Source organism: Bombyx mandarina, chromosome 04 (assembly GCF_030267445.1).
Source record: "Bombyx mandarina strain Sakado chromosome 04, ASM3026744v2".
Classification (NCBI taxonomy): Eukaryota; Metazoa; Arthropoda; class Insecta; order Lepidoptera; family Bombycidae; genus Bombyx; species Bombyx mandarina.
The window spans coordinates 6,374,192-6,397,026 of NC_143211.1; the positions used below are offsets into that span (position 1 = coordinate 6,374,192).

The 22,835-nt window shown below is 36.5% G+C and overlaps 1 protein-coding gene across 1 annotated transcript in view; it reads left to right on the forward strand.

Annotated features, from left to right (window-relative positions):
- Positions 1–19,986, forward strand: part of Fatp (fatty acid transport protein) — a 52,028-nt gene extending 32,042 nt beyond the window's left edge. Inside the window, exons 3-14 of the mRNA XM_028183999.2 lie at positions 1,031–1,278; positions 1,879–2,029; positions 3,115–3,352; positions 3,837–4,086; positions 4,623–4,824; positions 6,902–7,012; positions 8,176–8,257; positions 11,416–11,546; positions 13,501–13,651; positions 14,953–15,110; positions 17,172–17,325; positions 19,081–19,986. Coding sequence (XP_028039800.2) covers positions 1,031–1,278; positions 1,879–2,029; positions 3,115–3,352; positions 3,837–4,086; positions 4,623–4,824; positions 6,902–7,012; positions 8,176–8,257; positions 11,416–11,546; positions 13,501–13,651; positions 14,953–15,110; positions 17,172–17,325; positions 19,081–19,238 — 2,034 coding nt within the window. The 3' untranslated portion in view covers positions 19,239–19,986. The remainder of the gene's footprint in view (positions 1–1,030; positions 1,279–1,878; positions 2,030–3,114; positions 3,353–3,836; positions 4,087–4,622; positions 4,825–6,901; positions 7,013–8,175; positions 8,258–11,415; positions 11,547–13,500; positions 13,652–14,952; positions 15,111–17,171; positions 17,326–19,080) is intronic.
- The last annotated feature ends 2,849 nt before the right edge of the window (positions 19,987–22,835 follow it).

Consider the following 22,835-nt stretch of genomic DNA (forward strand, 5'->3'; position numbering starts at 1 on the left):
CGTGGACTTTTTTTAGATTTTTTAAAAGGGAACAATTCTGTGATACATTATTTTAGCGAAACTTTAACCGTTTTCGCAGCGCACGCAGCGGAAGCTCTCAAAAGGGGAAAAAACCCAAATTTGAAAAATTATTTTTGGTGCTCCGCCTGCATTGGTCTTAGCGTGATGTTATATAGCCTATAGCCTTCCTCGAGAAATGGGATATCTAACACTGAAATAATTTTTCAAATCGGACTAGTAGTTTCTGAGATTAGCGCGTTCAAACAAACAAACTCTTCAGCTTTATAATATTAACTATAGATACATATCTACAGGATGGCTAGGTGACCCGGCAAATGTTGTTTTTCCGTATAATTTATTTCTAGGAAAGAAATAATCTAAATACCGATTGCAGTGCCATCTGCCGGGCTGATTTGTGAATCTAAACCATCCAGGGCGCCACCCAAACGCATACAAAAAAAATCGTTCATATCGGTTTAGTCGTTTAGGAGGAGTTCAGTGACAAACACACGCACAGAAGATTTTTTTTTTATTGCATCTAAATGGATGGACGAGCTCACAGCCCACCTGGTGTTAAGTGGATACTGGAGCCCATAGACATTTACAACGTAAATGCGCCGCCCACTTTGAGATATAAGTTCTAAGGTCATAAGTATAGTTACAACGGGTGCCCCACCCTTCAAACCGAAACGCATTACTGCTTCACGGCGGAAATAGGCGGAGTGGTGGTACCTACCCGTGCGGACTCACAAGAGGTTCTACCACCAGTGAAGTAATAAATATACATATATCCTTCAGCGCAATGCAATATTTCAGATAAATACGCTTACTTAGAATAGCTTACAGTTTTTCAAGAATTGTAAACTGACAAACAGTACCTAACCAATACCTAAAGTGGCTGATGTACGTTTGTGATGATTAAAACGAATCAGCTCAAGTTGGTTCGAAAACGCGATGTTCCTGAATAGTTTATAACATAAAACGGCTGTTAATTCTTAAATATTTATTGACATATATTTTTTTTTAATAGATGAAACCCGGTGCTGTTGACATCGAAAAAAGCAAACAGAACAGTGATTCGGATGGAGTGTCTTGGGGAAAAATATTATACGTGTTGCTGTCGCTAGCAGTTATCGTGATATCCTGTGGCGTTGCCTGGGTATTCCAGGACTGGCTCACCAGTCTTATCATCTTCGTTGTACTTTTGGTGGTATTCACCGTTGGCTATTTCTGGAAGTGGCTCTACATCGCGGCCAGAACTGCTCCTAGAGATTTTTCGTAAGTTTGACTACTCTTTAAAACGGATTGTTTACAATATGACCACAAATATTCAAATATTTTTACTGGTGGTAGGACCTCTTGTGAGTCCGCACGGGTGGGTACCACCCTGCCTATTTCTACCGTGAAGCAGTAATGCGTTTCGGTTCGAAGGGTGGGGTAGCCGTTGTAACTATACTGAGATCTTAGAACTTATATCTCGAGGTGGGTGGCGCATTTATGTTGTAGATGTCTATGGGCTCGTGTAACCACTTAACACCAGGTGGCCTGTGATCTCGTCCATCCATCTAAGCAATAAAAAAATATATATGATCACGAATATTCAATATTTCTCAGAAATCCTTGTACAGATTTATACAGCGTACTTCGTACCGCGTTCCCCGTATGATTTACAACTAAGAACTTAGTAGTACTATTGAAGTCATTGTTGAAATGATAAAATGTTTCACATAGCTATTATTTACCGGGATTTATGAATTTTACTACCCATAAACTGTGTTTATATTTATAAAATGCTATCGTTAAAATCATGATCTCATTGTTACGTAATTTGCATTATATGCTAACAATGGAGGTTCAAGAGATTTTCTTTATTCACAGGGCACTGTGGTGCTATGTTAAAATCCTGAGACTTTCCGGTAATTTTGGTAAGAAGAACTGGTCAATGCCCGATATATTCCATGAAAACGTAAAGAAACATCCAAACAAAGCATGCTTCCTTTACGAGAACGAATCATGGTCCTTTAAACAGGTAAAACATATATATTTTTTGTACTTGAATCATATTTAGCAGAAATATTCCGATACAGCAAAACCGTTTTCAAAATTGGAACCAATTGGGACACGTTGAGAAATTTTTAAAATGTCCGTTCTCTTTTGTATTGATTTTAATTAACCAATAGCTCTCGATGTAACAGTAAAATATGTAATAGATAACAAAATTAACCTGATGCATATCTTTTTTTTAATCAAAGGCTATATACATTGTACATAGTGTTATGAGTTGAATTAATTATGCGAAGAACCTTGAAAACCTTTAACTTACGATATTACTCTGTTATTTTTATAGACCGGTTTTCTTTTCGTTTTTATTTTATTTATTTATACTTATTGTACACAAAAAGAAAATACAATCGAAACAGATTTAAAGAATGTCTAAATACTATGTACAAAGGCGAGCTTAACTCCAGTAATGAGTTTTCTTCCAGCAAACCATTAGCAGAGAGAAATACGATGTATAAGAGGGGAATAGTGTACAATATAAGAGCTATTAAAGCGTGATTTTTAAACTAAGCATTAAAAAAAAAAAAAACTAATATTAAATGAAAAATACATATAAATAAATATTCAATTTACGTTTTCATACAATTATAAAATATAATTATAGAATTATATTTAGTTTAGAATAATTATTTTGCAATCATCAAGTTATGGAGGTAACAATGTTTTTTTTATGGCTTAGATGGGTGGACGAGCTCACAGCCCACCTGGTGTTAAGTAGTTCCTGGAGCCCATAGACATCTACAAAGTAAATGCGCCGCCCACTTTGAGATATAAGTTCTAAGGTCATAAGTATAGTTATAACGGCTGCCCCACCCTTCAAGCCGAAACGCATTACTGCTTCAAGGCAGGAATAGGCAGGGTGGTGGTACCTACCCGTGCGGACTCACAAGAGGTCTTATCACAAGTAAATGTGTCTGTAAAAATGTCTTTAATTAATTAATTCAAATTATCAATATTAAATTTACCGTAAATTTGAAACGTGTGTGGCCGTGATATTACTAATGAGACTGACGAATATAAATCTCTAAATAATCTGTGAAAAATTAAATACAGGTCGAAGAATTCAGTCTTCGTGTTACGGCAGTACTTAAGGATCATGGTGTGAAACGTGGAGATGTTGTTGGTGTAATGATGAATAACTGTCCGGAATTGCCGGCGACGTGGCTAGGCGTAGCTCGCATGGGAGGCGTGTCGCCTCTCATAAACACGAACCAAACTGGAAACGCTCTTCTCCATTCCGTTAACGTTGCGAAATGTAACGTTGTGATATACGGAAGCGAGTTTCAGAGTGGTAGGTACATAAATACACAGATCAGACTTTTTTTCCCCATACCTATGCTTATAGCCTTGAGAGCCTATTTCAGCTTCGCCCTAACGTTTGTAGGTGAGCTCACGGGGCTCAAATCGGAGAGTTGCTAACACTGACCCTAGCAAGAGCAGTGCTTCGCAGAATCTATCACCGGATCGGAAACGCGACCCACTGAGAAGATCCGGCAAGAAACTCAGTGGGCTGTGTCTATGGGCTAATTCACTCGTCGAGCCCTTCGTCGCAAGCGCCGGGTTCGACGAGGACGGTGACCGGTGCTTGTGGTGCCGAAAAGCACCGTTAATGGATCAGGAGGATCCGTAATGACGTGTTTTGGGCAACGTCGACGGTTTACCATTCGGTCTACAGGGTCGGCAGATCAGACAATGCATTTCATAATCTATATCTGTACTAGTATAAATCTAGTATTGTCTAGTATTGTTAATTAAACTTGATCTATTCATTTCAGCATTCGATGAAATATCAAATGAAATAAATCCCGTAATAAAACTGTATAGATACAACCGGAGACCCCTAAATGCATCAGGTGATGCTGTTAGGGTTGTAGAATCGGAAAACGATTTCACTCATATGTTGGAGACTACACCTCCTGCCCCGTGGAGTCTTTCTGAAGGAGAAGGCTTCACCGGAAAACTCCTATATATATACACGTCAGGGACTACTGGATTACCTAAAGCAGCAGTTATTTCTCCGTCAAGGTAACTAAGGACTAACTTTAAAATCCGCGTTACTGGAATGTTACCTTTTTTATTGCTTAGATGGATGGACGAGCTCACAGCCCACCTGGTATTAAGTGGTTACTGGGGCCCATAGACATCTACGACGTAAATGCGCCACCCACCTTAAGATATAAGTTCTAAGGTCTCAAGTGTAGTTATAACGGCTGCCCCATCCTTCAAACCGAAACGTATTACGCTTCACGGCAGAAATAGGCAGGGCGGTGGTACCTACCCGCGCGGACTCACAAGAGGTCCTACCACCAGTAATTACTCAAATTACAATTTTGCGGGTTTGATTTTCGTTACACGATGTTACTCCTACACCGTGGAAGTCAATCGTGAACATTTGTTAAGTACGTATTTCATTAGAGAAATTGGTACCCGCCTGCGGGATTCGAACACCGATGCATCGCTCAACACGAATGCACCGGACGTCTTATCCTTTAGGCCACGACGACTTCAAAATTATTACGTTTACCTATACGTTTCATTTTTTAATTGTAGCTTATTTGCAGGATGGTGTTCATGGCATCGGGCGTACATTATTTAGGTGGATTGAGAAAAAACGATATAATGTACTGTCCAATGCCTTTGTATCATTCAGCTGGAGGGTGTATTTCAGTTGGTCAGGCCTTCATATTCGGGTGCACTGTAGCTTTAAGAGCGAAATTCTCGGCGTCTGCTTATTTCCCGGATTGCATTAAATTCAAAGCAACGGTAAGAATTAATACTAAATCAACTGGTTTTACTATTACTAGTGGTCCCGCAGTAGTCGAAATTCGATTATAATTAATTGAAATTATAAGTTTCAACATTATTATGGTCCTATGATTACAGATTTCGCCAAGACTACACTATAGACAAATACTCGTAATATTAAAGATAAACAATACTAACTTATTCTCAATTTGAAGACACTTACAGACTTTAAGCAATAACAAAAGTTTGACAATAAACAAAGAGTGATTTAATGTATTTTTAATCCATAATTTAAAAAGAATATTAGCATTCTGCACTTCTTCTCTCTATTCTCTATAAGTTGGAAAATTTCATATTCCTCCGTCCGCGCAATTTTTGTATAAAGGGGTACAAAGTTTTTGCTTCACGTATTAATATATAAATACTGTCGATATGCTAGGATTAGATGATTTAACTGTTATTGTAGAATTAAGTTCTTAATTCGTTATAAAGAGCGTGATTACTCACACAAAACAATCTGACACTACAATATTATTTTAATGCATTTTTTTTTGTATTTGTTAATTTTATGTTAAACAGACAACAAAAATAAATTTTCCGATTTAATCCTAGTTTACCTTTGGAAATTTACGAAAAATCGCTTACGATTTGGTATTTTCATTAACTTTTTGCGATTCGTAAACATTAGTTAAAATTACTTTTACACGCTTTTTTTACAATAAAATAATTTTTTTTTACACTATTTTCAATTTAAATTTATAAAAATTTATTTTCTATTTTTTAGTTGAATTTTATATAAAGCGTGCTTTTTTGTTTTTTTAAACTATTATTTATTCCTTATGTTACGAATCGCATCTGAGACTCGTGTTATCAAAAAACTTAGCATCATACCGTCATATGGTACTCACAAAAATTTCATATTGTTAATTTCGAGGAATTAATAGTTAGACTAAGTGCTATGGATGCTTAGAGTCAGTAAAAAAAAAACCTGAGGCATATTGTGAATGTCAATGTTGGTAAACCTGTAGAGCAACTTGAAAATTTTCTCATGTGAGAGGTAAGTGAAAGCAAATTTACACATATGTGTAAATTTTGTCAAACATTGGGGGCTGTAAATCTAGCTTGTCTCACAATGCAATAAATTTGAAAGTTATCTATAACTATATATATAAAAATGAATTGCTGTTCGTTAGTCTCGCTAAAACTCGAGAGCGGCTGGACCGATTTGGCTAATTTTGGTCTTGAATTATTTGTACAAGTCCAGAGAAGGTTTAAAAGGTAGATAAATATTAAAATTCTTGGAACTAAATAAATATAACAATTTTGATTTCTCTTTGATGTGTCCCCCATCGGACGGATTCCTTTTGTTTGTATTAAGTTTATTTTATACAAAAGTTTAGGTCTTTTATTTATCGATTGAGGCACTACGAAGTCTGCCGGGTTAGCTAGTAATAAATAATTATGACATTAAAGTGGATTAGTTACAATGAGATTGAGAGCCAATCCAATAAACAAACTAATAAAATAAAACAAATCATACAAATGCATGTGAATACGCGGTTAGCAGTTTTTGTTGATTATTCTCAATATAATCTTCATTTTAGTCAATGTCTTATATTATTATAACTATAATATTCTAATATTACGCACATTACATAGCATTACACATTGTACAAAGTAAAAATTTAAAACAAGAAGTGTAGTTTGATATTAAAAATGTAAAAACTCACAAAACACGACATTACGACTATAACATATCGACATACGACACGACTATAATTTTAAACAAATTGTGACCATTTTATTATACATTACTGGAAGAGTATATTAAAAAATTTAAACATTGAGACACTAAGTTGTCTCTGTATCTGTAGTTATCATAGAACATAAGATATTTGGTAAAAGCCTAAATTAAGCTAGCGTTATTTTAATTTTTTTTCTTTTGTTTTATTGCCCGAGGAGGCATACGAACATACGGCCCACCTGATGGTAAGTGGTTACCGTCGCTCATGGACGCCAGCAATGCCAGGGGCAGAGCCAAGCCACTGCCTACCGCTATTCAATTCCTTTATTGTCTTTGGATTTGTATTCACAGGCCGCTCACTACATTGGGGAGATGTGTCGGTATATACTAGCAACACCTCCGTCCGCAACTGACAGGCAACACAAAGTTCGAACCGTATACGGCAATGGAATGAGGCCAACCGTGAGTATGCATTTCATTAACAGGCCATTCGACATATTATCCTGACTGCGTTTTCAAATTTTATTAATATCATCGGTTTGCAGTACACTTCGAAAATGAACTCCATTAAAGCTATTTTCATTTCAATATTTAACGAAATAAAGACTTTATCAAGTACACAGGTGACCCGAAATGTTTCTTAGAGCCCTTAACCTACAAACTTTTATAACGTAGCCTAGTTTAATTCATCTAATTTACACTCCCTTCCTCTCGTTAACCTCTTTTAGGGGAAAGAGGGTCAAAGTGATATACATTAAATTTACCACGAGTTACACGATAAGTTCGCACCAACAACTTTATCAAGAAATCTACTGGCGTGACCATTAATGCGTGACTTTGAAAGTAGGTCTAATAAGATTTCTGTTTGTAGGCCGAACAATATTAAAAGTTTCGCAATAGCATCGTACTTAGAAATCTAATAACTACTGTTCATTAGCTCGTAGTTCGTGTCCAATAAAAGTTTAATTATAGCGACTAGTATAGTAAATATACAAGTAGGAATCATGTCTACTACAACCCTGCCTATTTCTGCCGTGAAGGGCAGTAATAGGCTCTTGACTTAAGGCCTGTGGTGGCATTTACGTTGTTTAGATCTATGGGCTCCGGTAACCTTTAAAACCAGATGGGCCGTGAGCTTGTTCACCCATCTAAGCAATAAAAAAAGTATCATATCGTAAATACACAATTCTTTGAATTCGTTGCCGGCTGACATCCGAGTTTGCAAGTCTGTTTCTGTTTTTAAATACAAGGTCAAACAATTCTATCTCTCATCAACCGAACGATCATTGTTCTATACTCTTCGTATATACTGTGTTACTTATAATATTTTGTATTCAAGTTTAACAATATTTGCTATGTGTATGTGCATTACTATAATTCTCATATTGTATTTGTTATTTTAGCTGTTCTACACACACTGATCACTTTTAATTATTATTCTCATAATCCTCTCGCAGGTCTGCTGGAAGAGATTTCTTAAAGAAATAAGCAGTGCCTTTGTACATAACTTTCCTATTACTCTGTACTATGTCTTCTTTTTTAGTGTGTACATAAATAAAATAAATAAGTAGAAATGATATCAGAAATAAATCCAATGTAAATTTTCATAGCTTGAAATCTTTTAGATCTGGACAGAATTCGTCAAACGCTTCAACATCAAACGTGTCGTCGAGTTTTATGGCGCAACAGAAGGCAACGCAAATATCGGTAGGTAGTCGTTGTAAATATATTTATATACACCTTATTAAAGTGTTCGAAAGTGTCTTGAAACCGAAAGAGACATGGAATGAAGTGAGTGCGTTCTCTAAAACAAATTAATAGAAGATTCATGAAGTAAAAAAAATATACTGCCAATTATATTATTATATTATGATTCAGGTCGATTTGTGACAAAACCTGAGAAAAGCTGCTAATAAGAATAAAAATATTTCCTTTTCAACAAGCTTATAAGATGCATACAATTTCCCAGTGGTGTTGGCACTAAGTGCAGCTTGGTTCGCACAATACCAACATACGGCTTCCTAATAATATTTATCATAGATCTATATAATATGTGTTTATCAGACTTATGAGATACAGTTGGAACTACGAACTATGAACTTTGCCGACCGTGTGTGTTAATGAAGATTTAACCGCAGGTCGACAGAGAATTTTCCGAATCAAAATAATCAAGATTAAGTAACCAATACTCTATTTATTTTTATGTCTTATCGATAAGGAGTTTTATCACGGAATTAACATTGGAAGCAAGTAGTCAGGGAATCGTTTAGCAAAGGTGAAACAGATGCAGGGAACAGGGAACTAAGAAATAGGACATTTACTCAAAATTGTGTTATCAGAGGTATAATTTTGCATTCTCAAAGGTGCCCACAGGATTAACAGTTGGCGAACGTAGAATAATTTTTCATTCAATATAAGGTTCGTTTGCACTGTACGTGACATATATTCGTAACATTACGTTAAGTAAAGAGAGAGACGACTCGTTGCGCTGTCTCTCGAACAAGCATAGTGATTTCATTAGCACTACTCCAGACTGGTGGTAAGACGTCTTGTAAGTCCGCACGGGTAGGTACCACCGCCCTGCCTATTTCCGCCGGGAAGCAGTAATGCGTTTCGGTGTGCAAGGTAGGGCAGCCGTTGTAACTATACTGAGATCTTAGAACTTATGTCTCAAGGTGGGTGGCGCATTTGAGTTGTAGATGTCTATGGGCTCCAGTAACCACTTAGCACCAGGTGGGCTGTGAGCTCGTCCACCCATCTAAGCAATAAAATAAAAAAGCCTGCTATTGAATATGACAACTGATGGACCAACGTAACCGTTAGTCAACACAGTAGGGCATAGAAATACAACAGCTGAAAACCGGTACACGAATACACGTACTTTCGTTGCTAATCATAAATATTCACTAAAAATATGAATAGTATGCTAAGGAAATGTATCTTCCTGTGTACGTTTAGCATACAGAGTAAAATCGCATTTAATAATAAAATAATGTATAACTTAAGAAACCAAAAAACGCGCTTTTGTTGCTAGCTGAACTAAAAAATCCGAAAATAATATTCAATAAGCCCAAACAAATAATATCGTGCTATGCGTCATGATAATCGCCTTATCGTTGCCGCCGCTGACTAATCCCCGAATCCTGATCACGCAGGAGCCAGTCACCGTCGACCTTACAGATCCATCAGATCCAATGACCTTTGCATTAGAGGCATTCAGCTCTAACACTAGGTTTAGGGCAGGCTTAGGGACCCCGGTAACCGTACTCATCGAACTCGACAAAGAGTTCGCCGTGCAACCTAACCCATGAATCAGGTTGCTGAGTTTCTCGCCGGATCTTCTCAGCGGGTCGCGATTCCGATCCGGTAGTAGATTCATTCGCGAAGCAGCTGCTCTTGAGTTGTTAGGTCTCCTTCGAAGGCGCTCGGGCAGCTGTTAGCAAATCCCACCCCGAGCCTTTGCTCGCCCACCTGTCCTGGTGAAACTGGAAAGACCTCTGGGCCACAAGTAATCCTTCAATCCTAAAAAAAAATCGTAAAAAAACGTGGGATTTTATCGTAAAAAAATGACGTTGGAAGGATTGCGACGTTGAAGTGGCAGGGGGCAGGCCAGATTGCTCGTAGAGCGAATGGTATCTGAATCTGAATAAAAATGTAAAATAAAAACCATAGAAGTCAACGAGTAAGGAAGTGGTTAAATTAATTATAGAAATAGTTAAATTCAGCTATGGTCCGCTGTGGCTACTTCGAAATATAGTAGTTTGTCCAATTATTGTTAAAGCGATGCCACCAGAAACCTTCTTAACAAAACAGCTGTACAAATTTTTATTGTAATCGAACGTGACAAATAAACAAATTTCATTTTTGAGTGATTAGATAGTATTATATTACCAGCATCAATTCTACCACTACGCATCAATGATTGATTCATTAATCCTTATATTTTAATTATTTGTTTATTAAAAACATAACACGTTCAATGAAAAATGAGATTCTCAATACCGGTTTTTTAATGACACTAGCCTCCAAAACTTTTAGTATTTAAAAAAAAGCTACTAATATCTTACATAAATCTATGGTATCTATCTTTAATTTACACAAAGGTCAGTCTTATGTCTTTTTTGGATGTTTATTACTCAAAGATGGAAAAATGGCTTAACTATTTTGCATGAAATTATACATATATATATTTAAATATGTACAATATATAGACATCTTATACATACAAGTATGTATATGTACATATAAGTACGTACAACGCGTGTATTCCTTGGAGATTTTGTGTATAATACAAACAGATCTACTAAATTACTGGTAGTTATTTGGACCAGGAAGTGTCACAAGCAATTATTTATCCCTGAAAAATTCAACGAATTTCATTCTTTTTGAGTTATAAATTCAGCACGAATGAAACTTCAGGCCACAGACATTCAATAATTAAATTTGTAATGTAATATAAATTATATTTGGCCATATAAATGGGAATATCTTTCTAGATATCTGATGTATAAGGTCGGATATACTTTTATAAAAACCGCTTATAAACAAGTTCGTTCATACGAGTTTTAATTATTTTTTTGGTGTCTCAACCTTCTTTTGAACGACCTCGCCGCAAAACCTTTTATATTAACCATTGAAAGAAACATTTTCGTAAAAATATACACACACATCTGTAGGATGAGATAGTGATAGTCTAGATTAGATAAAGATAGTCTAGAGTCTAGACAATTTTTTATTTTGGGTCCCTAATAACTCTACTATTAGGTGTTTCAAGATTATCCATTCTTTCTGGGACACCCTGTATACAGTACATGTTGTAATAAATTTTGGGATATTATGAAATGAACGAATTTATTCACTTTCAGTAAACATCGACAACAAGACAGGTGCAATAGGATTTGTATCGAGAATCATTCCCGCAGTTTACCCGATAGCGATTCTCAAGGTTGATCAAGAAACTGGCGAACCAATCAGGAATTCCAAAGGACTTTGCCAGGTATTGTATTTATAATGAATCTATAAAAAAAACTCGGCCTAGGAATACATAAAATACTACTAATTACAAGCTCCTAAACGATAGGTATAATAGCTTAAATTTTTGTATAGGGCGTATTGTATTAAAAGTGGACAATGTTGGTAATACCGTTATCGATGATGGATGACCGACCAGTGTGCTTAGTTCTAGTTTTATTAACGTTGTCGATAGCGTAAAAGTTAACTCATATTTGTGTGGAATTGAAACTGCGCTTCTAGCGGCAAACGTGCAACTCCATACAAATTTGAGTTAACTTTAACGCTATCGAAAACGTTCAAAACTCGCAGCACACTGCTAACATTGCTCAAGGTCTACCCTTTTGAAGGATAGAAAGTACAACGTAAATACCACTGCCCATTTTGAAATTTGAAACATATTTCTATTGAAGCATGTAACTGCTATTCTGCTCCTCAAACCGGAGAACGGTAGCACCACTCCTTAGGTGCTCAGAATGCGCTATAACACTATTACATAAAAATGTAATTACAAACAGAGCCAATTTGCTAAATTAGGACACTGTTACTGTAGGAATCAAGGAAATTTGAACTCGTCTTGACCTAATAGATAAGTCGCTCTCTGTACTGATATTGACCGTAGAGGTAACAATTTTTGTCATGAAATACATACCTACTTGATAAATTTTCACGATTTATTGCTACGTTAAAAGATTAATATCGTGTAATAAAAATCAAACTCGCAAAAATATATTATTTGCGTAATTATTAGTGTTAGGACGTCTTCTGAGTACGCACGGGTAGGGACTACCACCCTGCTTATTTCTGCCGTGAAGCAACAATGCGTTTCGGTTTGAAGTGTAGGGCAGCTGTTATACTGTAAAAACGGAGACTTAGAACTCATATCCACTTCGATAAAGCGGCACGACACGAGAACTCTCTCATCGTGGCCGCCGGTAACTACATTCCCGATCCTGCGGACAGAATGGAAAGCAGTCGACGTCGCCCAAAACATGTCATTTCGGATCCTCCCGATCCACTAACAGTGCTTTTAGGTACCTCAAGCACCGGTCATCGTTCTCGTCGAACCCGTCTCTTGCGACGAAGGGCTTGACGAGTAAATTAACTCACAGACACAGCCCACTGAGTTTCTCGCCGGATCTTCTCAGTGGGTCGCGTCTCCGATCCGGTGATAGATACTGCGAAGCACGGCTCTTGCTAGGGTTCGTGTTAGCAACCCGGTCACCGTTCTCGTCGAACCCGTCGCTTGCGACGAAGGGCTCGACGAGTAAATTAACTCTCAGACACAGCCCACTGAGTTTCTCGCCGGATCTTCTCAGTGGGTCGCGTTTCCGATCCGGTGGTAGATTCTGCGAAGCACGACTCTTGCTAGGGTTCGTGTTAGCAACGTCATCAGGTTTGAGCCCCGTGAGCTCACCTACAAAAGTTAGGGTTACGCTGATATAGCCTCTCAAGGCTCTCAGCTTAGGTAGGAAAAAAAAAAAAAAAAAGAAAATGTTAGCAACTACGTCAGGTTTGACCCCGTGAGCTCACCTACTAGTTAAGGTTACGCTGAAATAGCCTCTCAAGGCTATCAGCTTAGGTAGGAAAGAAAAACTCATATCACTAGATGGGCAGCGGCATTAACATAGTTGATGTCTGTGGGCTTCGGTGACCACTTAACATCAGGTGTGCCGTGAGCTTTTTATAAGGAAATAAGTTCTTAACACGTGTTCAGGAATGCTGAAGAACATCGTGTACATTTTTTTTGTCTGCTACAAAAAAATATGAACCTTAATTACCCTATATTTATATACGGGCACGAAGGAGTCATTGATGAATTTATAATTCAATAAAATGTTAAAAAAAGTGCTACGAATGCAAAACCAGTAGTTCGAAGGCGGCGTCGTGTAACCTTAAATATCAAATCTTTATAAATATTCTCATACTTTTCCATCCAGCTAGCAAAGCCGTATGAGCCAGGAGTATTTATTGGCAAGATTAAACCTAACAATCCATCAAGGGCATTCTTGGGTTACGTGGACAAAGAAGCATCTGAGAAGAAAATAGTTAGAGACGTATTTAACATCGGCGATTCTGCGTTTATATCAGGTTCGTTTAATTTTTATTCTAATGTACAAGGTAGTGTGTCGTAACGTTTCATTTTTGATAGCGATCTGAAAAAAAAACATCAATCAGTCTTCTTAGATTGTTATGCGAATTTGAATCTTACTACAACGATCATAGTGGTGATTTTTTAGTAACTGAAAAAAGTTGAAAAACAGAATGCCTGCACGTTCTATCAAAACATCTAAAGGTCACTATCATGAGCGTTTAACGTAGCATTGGCATCGAGCATGTGTTAGGGATTGAACTGAAATCTATATCGTCAATCGGATCACCATTTCCTTTTTTATTGCTTAGACCTGTGGACGAGCTGATGACCCACCTCGTGCGAAGTGGTTTGCGTAGTTACTGGCGATAAGACGTTTTGTGAGTCCGCGCGCATAAGTATCATCTTGTCGATTTCTACCGCGAAGTCGAAGTTAAAAAAGTCGTCGTGGCCTAAAGGATAAGACGTCCGGTGCATTCGGCACGAGCGATGCACTGGTGTTCGAATCTCGCTGGTGGGTACCAATTTTTCTAATGAAATACGTACTCAACAAATGTTCACGATTGACTTCCACGGTGAAGGAATAACATCGTGCAATAAAAATCAAACTCGCAAAATTATAATTTGCGTAATTACTGGTGGTAGGACCTCTTGTGAGTCCGCACGGGTAGGTACCACCGCCCCGCCTATTTCTACCGTGAAGCAGTAATGCGTTTCGGTTTGAAAGGTGGGGCAACCGTTGTGACTATACTGAGACCTTAGAACTATATCTCAAGGTGTGTGGCGCATTTACGTTATAGATGTCTATGGGCTCCAGTAACCACTTAACACCAGGTGGGCTGTGAGCTCGTCCACACATCTCAGCAATAAAAAATAAAAAGCAGTAATGTATTCCAGTTTGAAGGGTAGGACAGCCAGGTTGTCTGGGAGCTCGTTCCTCCGCTTATCCAATATATAAAAATATATCTTTGACAAATGAGTACTTGTATTTTAGTACTAGGTTTTCTTTTTAGTAAATACTAGCTGTACCCGTCCGCTTCGCTGGGCATTTAAAATTGACAATATTATTTCTCACCCCCACAAAGATTCTCATAATTAACGCTCCCGCAACTGGTGTAGGGAGTCCAACACTCTATTAGTCACACAATATTAGTCTATGCATTAAGTACATGTATTTTCTACATGCATTTGGTTTCAAGACAATCGGATGTATGGTTCAGTAGTTATAATGGAACATCCGTAAAAACCACTGTAGATTTATATATTAGTATAGATTCTCTAATATAAAATATATTTCTAGGCGACATCCTGGTGGCGGACGAATTAGGTTATCTGTACTTCCGCGACCGCACCGGAGACACGTTCCGGTGGCGCGGAGAGAACGTCTCCACCACAGAGGTCGAGGCGGCCGTGTCTAGATGTGCCAATCAAAGGGACGCTGTAGTCTACGGTGTAGAGGTATAAGTTTATTAGACAATGTGAATATGAATAATAATTTTATAGCAAGGCAAGAGTTGCCCCGTAAAATTCAAAACGTATTAAGGGCATCAATAATCTGTACAGACTAATTTTAGACTACCACATGCTTTTAGAACTTAACTATTTTCTTCGACAATTAGGGATTTAAAAAAGAGAATACGGTGACATTCAATGTGCTTTACTAATATACATCAAATTATAACCCCGTCAAATAATATGCAAAGCCATAAAATAAAAATAAACAAAGTAAATTATTTACTTTGTTTATTTTTATTCAATTTTCAATTATCGGTAACTAAGGTGAAAAAAATTTGGAAATTGAACGTATTCCTTTAAGTTTTTAAGTAATTTATTACCTTTTGCTAAGCTGTACTTATGATTTCGGGAAACATACCGTCAAATGGGGTAAATAGGGACAAAATCGAACTTCAGATTGAATTTTAACATAGTTCCAATTAAATAGTCAATGCTCAACCAAAGAAATAAGTTGAGTCTTGAACGTACCTAGGTGATAAAAACCGTTACATTATTTTAATTATTCATTTTAAAGAAATAATCGGTAAAATAATGGCCGTCCCAATTTACCCAGCGTCCGGGGTAAATTGACACGGGTAAGGGTTAAATTGGGATATTTGTAAGGGTTGTCAGCTCGCAGTACTGCGATATATAGGTAGGTGCCATATAATTATTTATATGGACCGAAATGATGAATACAATCCATAATTTAAGCACAATACACAACATAGTGTAAATTAAGCTGGTTTCTATTCCGAAGCGATGTGACGTGAATGATAATCAACAATACAATGATCAGAAAAAGTATGTGCATGTTATATTTTTGAAAATTATTATTTAATTTCCTTAAAAATCACAACTCTGAAACAAAATCATAAAATAGAATAAAAAATAGAAAACAAAAGGACTGGAAATGCAATAATACAATTTTATTAATCAACATTTTCAAAATAATCTTTGAGCAAGAGTAAGATATCAGGTGAATAAGATAAAAAAACAGCTTTATCTGATTACTGCCAATAATAACAAAAATAAAAGAAATTCTTTCTAAGCTAAATAACTAAACTCAATTAATTCACTCACTCATAATTGGATATCTCGGATTTTTAATTAATGTTACATTTAAAATCTGAGGCCTGTTTTTATTTGTGTGTGCGTTGTGAATGTTAACAAAATCAAGATTCGACGCGTGAATAGATTCTGAAATAACAAAAGTTTTGATTCGTTTGAGTTCTTTTAACTTTAAATTTTTTTTATTGCTATAAAGAACATACGACCGGGCAGATATTACAAGGTAAATGTCGCGAAAAAAAAGTAATTATATATATACTTTTCTTTTACCTATAATACTTACATAAACTAACTGATAAACACATTAACCTTCTTTACATCACGCAATTAAGTGATAGTATATGCTAAAAAATTTATTATAAGATATCAGTGACAACCCTAACAAGCCATCCCTATTTTGTCTTTTGGCGTTCCAATTTTGTGTTTTCTCGTCCCTAATTTTTCCAATCTCGTTCCAAATTACCCTACATACGTCCCAATTTTCCCCAAAAAGAAAGGAAAAAATATACATTTTTTATTTTGTCGAAATATTGTATTTAAAATAAGAATATTGCAACTTACCGTTTGTTGTGGTATTTCCAGGTGTATTAAAAACTTATTTAAACTGTGATCTTATTAAAAAAACAACGATAATATTACTTTTTTTAAAAGTAAGCTGTTTTAAAACGCACTTTTCAACCACTATTTTCAATTTAATTTGACGAATTTTTGGGACCAACTTAACTCATATTTAGTACTTCCATAGTTAGCTTGGTTTTTCTTCTATACATTGATAAATATTAACATAAACAAAATTAGGTAGACTCCGTGCTACAGGTACTTTGAGAATCTTCCGCAGGTTTGTCCCAATTTACCCCAGGATCCCAATTTACCCCATGTCATGGTACATCAGAAATTCGATTTCTGAAAAATCAAAAGTTCTGAAATAACCTATAAATAAAAAAATGTCCACAGATTCCGAATACGGAAGGTCGGGCTGGCATGTGCGGCATAGTGGACATTGAAGGCACATTGGACCTGGATAAACTCGCCAAAGATATTGCGAAAGACCTGCCTAAATACGCGAGGCCAATATTTATTAGAATAATGACCAGCGTTGATATGACAGGTGAGTGTTCATTACAATATTTAACATTCAGGTCGCGCATTATACGAATAGAATACGGTTGATTCAACTAGATCGAGTGCAGTCAAATATTAAGCGTATTATCTATGGTGCAGTCTAGTTAAGTTTAAAAAATAGCTAAGGGGAAATAGATAAAAAGTGTGTGTGTCCGCTCCGACGCACGACTGGAGTTTACTGGATATAAAAAATTAAACGAAACAATACGAGAAATAGTTCTATATTACGACAACACGATACACTACAGATTATTAACAAATTAACGAGACACAAAACAAACGACTAACAAATATATGAAAATACAATAATGAGAGAAACGCGCGATCAGTACGAGGCTTTGTGGCGGACTGCCGGCGCAGCAGCCCGGCGTCACCTGCAATAACGCGGCCGCGCGTTGGCTCCTGATTGGCGCGCGCACGCATCACGCAATCAGGAGCCAATCAGGCGCATAACGCATTTCGTGTGACATGCTAGTACGATTTTGATTGGCGCGCGCACGCATCACGCAATCAGGAGCCAATCAGGCGCATAACGCATTTCGTGTGACATGCTAGTACGATTTTGGTCCCCATAATTTTCATACCCCGGGCCTATATATGTAAATCGATTCTAAAGGAGTAAACTCCAATAAACTCCAAAAATTAAACGAAACAATACGAGAAATAGTTCTATATTACGACAACACGATACACTACAGATTATTAACAAATTAACGAGACACAAAACAAACGACTAACAAATATATGAAAATACAATAATGAGAGAAACGCGCGATCAGTACGAGGCTTTGTGGCGGACTGCCGGCGCAGCAGCCCGGCGTCACCTGCGATAACGCGGCCGCGCGTTGGCTCCTGATTGGCGCGCGCACGCATCACGCAATCAGGAGCCAATCAGGCGCATAACGCATTTCGTGTGACATGCTAGTACGATTTTGATTGGCGCGCGCACGCATCACGCAATCAGGAGCCAATCAGGCGCATAACGCATTTCGTGTGACATGCTAGTACGATTTTGATTGGCGCGCGAACGCATCACGCAATCAGGAGCCAATCAGGCGCATAACGCATTTCGTGTGACATGCTAGTACGATTTTGGTCCCCATAATTTTCATACCCCGGGCCTATATATGTAAATCGATTCTAAAGGAGTAAACTCCAAAAAGTGTGTGTGTCCGCTCCGACGCACGACTGGAGTTTACTGGATATAAAAAATTAAACGAAACAATACGAGAAATAGTTCTATATTACGACAACACGATACACAACAGATTATTAACAAATTAACGAGACACAAAACAAACGACTAACAAATATATGAAAATACAATAATGAGAGAAACGCGCGATCAGTACGAGGCTTTGTGGCGGACTGCCGACGCAGCAGCCCGGCGTCACCTGCGATAACGCGGCCGCGCGTTGGCTCCTGATTGGCGCGCGCACGCATCACGCAATCAGGAGCCAATCAGGCGCATAACGCATTTCGTGTGACATGCTAGGCGCATAACGCATTTCGTGTGACATGCTAGGCGCATAACGCATTTCGTGTGACATGCTAGTACGATTTTGGTCCCCATAATTTTCATACCCCGGGCCTATATATGTAAATCGATTCTAAAGGAGTAAACTCCAATAATTATGCTGTACTAACGTTTATTTATACATTTATTCATACAAATAGATAAATGATAATGGATGTGCACGTCTTTTGACATCTATACCCAATAACATATTTTTTATTTCAGGAACATTCAAAATGAAGAAAGTGGATTTACAAAAAGAAGGTTATAATCCATCAACTGTGAGCGACAAAATGTTCTTCTTTGAACCAAAACAGAATAAGTACGTGCCCTTAGGAGTTGAAGAATACGAAAAGATTATATCTGGTGAAATTCGGCTATGATTTTTTGTTACGATTACTAGTGGACATTTCTTTTAATTGTATATTGATAGATAAATAATTTGTAATATGTAGTGGGATTATATCTGAATATTTTATGTGAATTGAATGTTAAACATACCTGAACTACTGCATTTTTGTTTTTTATTTATTACAATTACAGTTCAGTCAATATAATCATAATGTGCAGATTTTCATACATATTTTCATATTTCTTTTATGGCTCTCACATTTTTTTTAAAAGTTTGAAATATTTATAATTTCGATAGTCAACTTTAAATTCATATTCCTAATTTAAAGGAAGTGCAGACAGTTGTATTGTCAAAGACAAGTCATAATGGTTTGCTTAGAGTACCATAATTTCAAAATTAATCCATGGAATAATTGTTTCATTGATTGTATGATTGTATCTGTATACGATGCGTATCCGTATACGATTGTATCCATCTAGCTAAGTAATTGAATGATCTACCCGTGGTCGTAATATACTATTCAGAAGAATATTGCCAACAATTGTTTAGCCTAAGAAACGAACTAGACGCCAGTACTTATATTAGTATAGTTTTGGGTCAATTAATTTATTGATTTGTAAAAATTTGTGATAATAAATCTAAAGTTCCATTTTTATTTTATATATTATTTGTTATTTACATTAAGAAAGTAACTGTAGTATTTTTTTTTATATTAACGCGTGGAATTGAAATTGTTTCCTGTGAAATTTTACCTGATAAAAAATAAAGTTTCAAACTTTTTTAGTTTTTTACTAAATACAATTATGCCACCGCCGCCGCGCCGCCCACCTTTAAACTTACTTAATAATGCTACATACTTCAAACCACAAAGATTTATTGTTTCGTGGCAGAAATAAGCAGGAAGGTGTGTCGCCGGAAACCGAATAAACAGTCGGATTCTCCCGATAAACTATCAGCATTTTAGGTACTACAAGCATCCTCGTCGAACCCATCGCTTGCGACGAAGGACTCGGCGAGCAAATTAACCCACAGACAAAGCCCACTGAGTTTCTCACCAGATTTTCTCAGTTGTGGTAGATTCTACGAAATACTGCTCTTGCTATCAACCTGAGGACGTTACTAACACCAGCCTTAGGGCTAATATTAGCAAATTCGCCATGTTAGAGCTGCGTGAGCTCAAATACTCGCCCGGTAAGGCCGGCATAACCCTCTAGGTTACCAGCTTAGGTTAGAAAATAAAAGGGAGGTTCCTTTGCTATACTATCCATTCGGATTCATAATACCAGCTTCTTGGAATTGAATTATAATGCATTAGCTTATAAGTTAGAATCAGATTTGAACCCTGGCATTGCTACACTGTTCGATTTTAGTACATTGGATAATTTGTACCAATTAATTCCTTGTGTATAGACCAATCATGGGTAAATCACATTGCAAAAGTAATGAGGAAAAGGTGGAAGCTGATTTTAGTATCTCAATTCCGAAATTGTTACCTACATGTCAGCGTAAAAGTGGCCTAAGCTTACCGTAGTTAGTAGGGAGATAATGAGGTATGAATGTACTTTTACATGGCTTCGTAGCCATCGATATATTACCACCACCATATGGTAATATATCGATATATATTACCACCATATGGTAATATATCGATGTTCGTAGCCAAAAACAATTCACGAATAAATAATGTTTACAAAGCCATCTGTTATCTATGTGTGAAAACTAGGGATAAACCGTTTTTGCATCGAAATTTATTATGTTTTAAATAAATTGCAATATATAAGCACGAATATGAAAAAATGTGGGCTAGGCTACTTTTACGCTGACGGCCAACACTTATTATGCTATAATGCCGAAATCGTCATCATTGATATTTACTATGGAGAGTATCTATATTAAAAACTATCCGCTGAAACGGAGCTAGTTATAGTGGCGCCATACCAGTAGCAAGTGGAAAGATTTAAACTACGCAATAAACCATTAGAGTAGAATACTATATTTTGAATAAAATAAAGACTTCCTACGTAAATAGCAAATAAAAATAGGTAGTTGCGATTTTAAATACTGCATATTTTTTAACTATAAAAGTCATGAAAAATATTAAAGTTTTCAACCCAGCACACTTCATTATGTTTAAAACTGCTATATTCATATCATTTCCATTTCCTTCACTAGCATTGTGTCGCTGAGTCTTCCAACAATAACTTACTGTTCTGTTTACAGGTGGACACTTTTTAAACTTGTCCCCTATACAAGATCACCATTTAAGCATGATATCGGCTGAAATTCTTATGGAGTTGGAACGTTTGCCGCTAGGAGCGCTGTTCCAACTGAATACAAATTTGAGTTAACTTTTACGCTATCGAGAACGTTAAAAAACTCGCACTATGCACACAGTTCTAATAAACAGTGCGTTTGAAAAAGTTGACAGTTGGTGGGTCGCGTGCGAAGAAGTCAGTGAAAGTGGGTACCATGACATGGGGTAAATTGGGATTCTGGGGTAAATTGGGACAAACCTGCGGAAGATTCTCAAAGTACTTGTAGCACGGAATGTACCGTACAATGGGGTAAATAGGGACAAAATCGACCTTCAGATTGAATTTTAAAATAGTTCCAATTAAATAGTCACTGCTCAACCAAAGAAATAAGTTGAGTCTTGAACGTACCTAGGTGATAAAAACCGTTACATTATTTAAATTATTCATTTTAAAGAAATAATCGGTAAAATAATGGCCGTCCCAATTTACCCAGCGTCCGGGGTAAATTGACACGGTTGAGGGTTAAATTGGGATATTTGTAAGGGTTGTCAACTCGCAGTACTGCGATATATAGGTAGGTGCCATATAATAATTTATATGGACCGAAATGATGAATACAATCCATAATTTAAGCACAATACACAACATAGTGTAAATTAAGCTGGTTTCTATTCCGAAGCGATGTGACGTGAATGATAATCAACAATACAATGATCAAAAAAAGTATGTGCATGTTATATTTTAGAAAATTATTATTTAATTTCCTTAAAAATCACAACTCTGAAACAAAATCATAAAATAGAATAAAAAATAGAAAACAAAAGGACTGAAAATGCAATAATACAATTTTATTTAATCAACATTTTCAAAATAATCTTTGAGCAAGAGTAAGATATCAGGTGAATAAGATAAAAAAACAGCTTTATCTGATTACTGCCAATAATAACAAAAATAAAAGAAATTCTTTCTAAGCGAAATAACTAAACTCAATTAATTCACTCACTCATAATTGGATATCTCGGATTTTTAATTAATGTTACATTTAAAATCTGAGGCCTGTTTTTATTTGTGTGTGTTCGTTGTGAATGTTAACAAAATCATGATTCGATGCGTGAATAGATTCTGAAATAATAAAAGTTTTGATTCGTTTGAGTTCTTTTAACTTTTAATTTTTTTTATTGCTATAAAGAACATACGACCGGGCAGATATTACAAGGTAAATGTCGCGAAAAAAAAGTAATTATATATATACTTTTCTTTTACCTATAATACTTACATAAACTAACTGATAAACACATTAACCTTCTTTACATCACGCAATTAAGTGATAGTATAGGCTAAAAAATCTATTATAAGATATCAGTGACAACCCT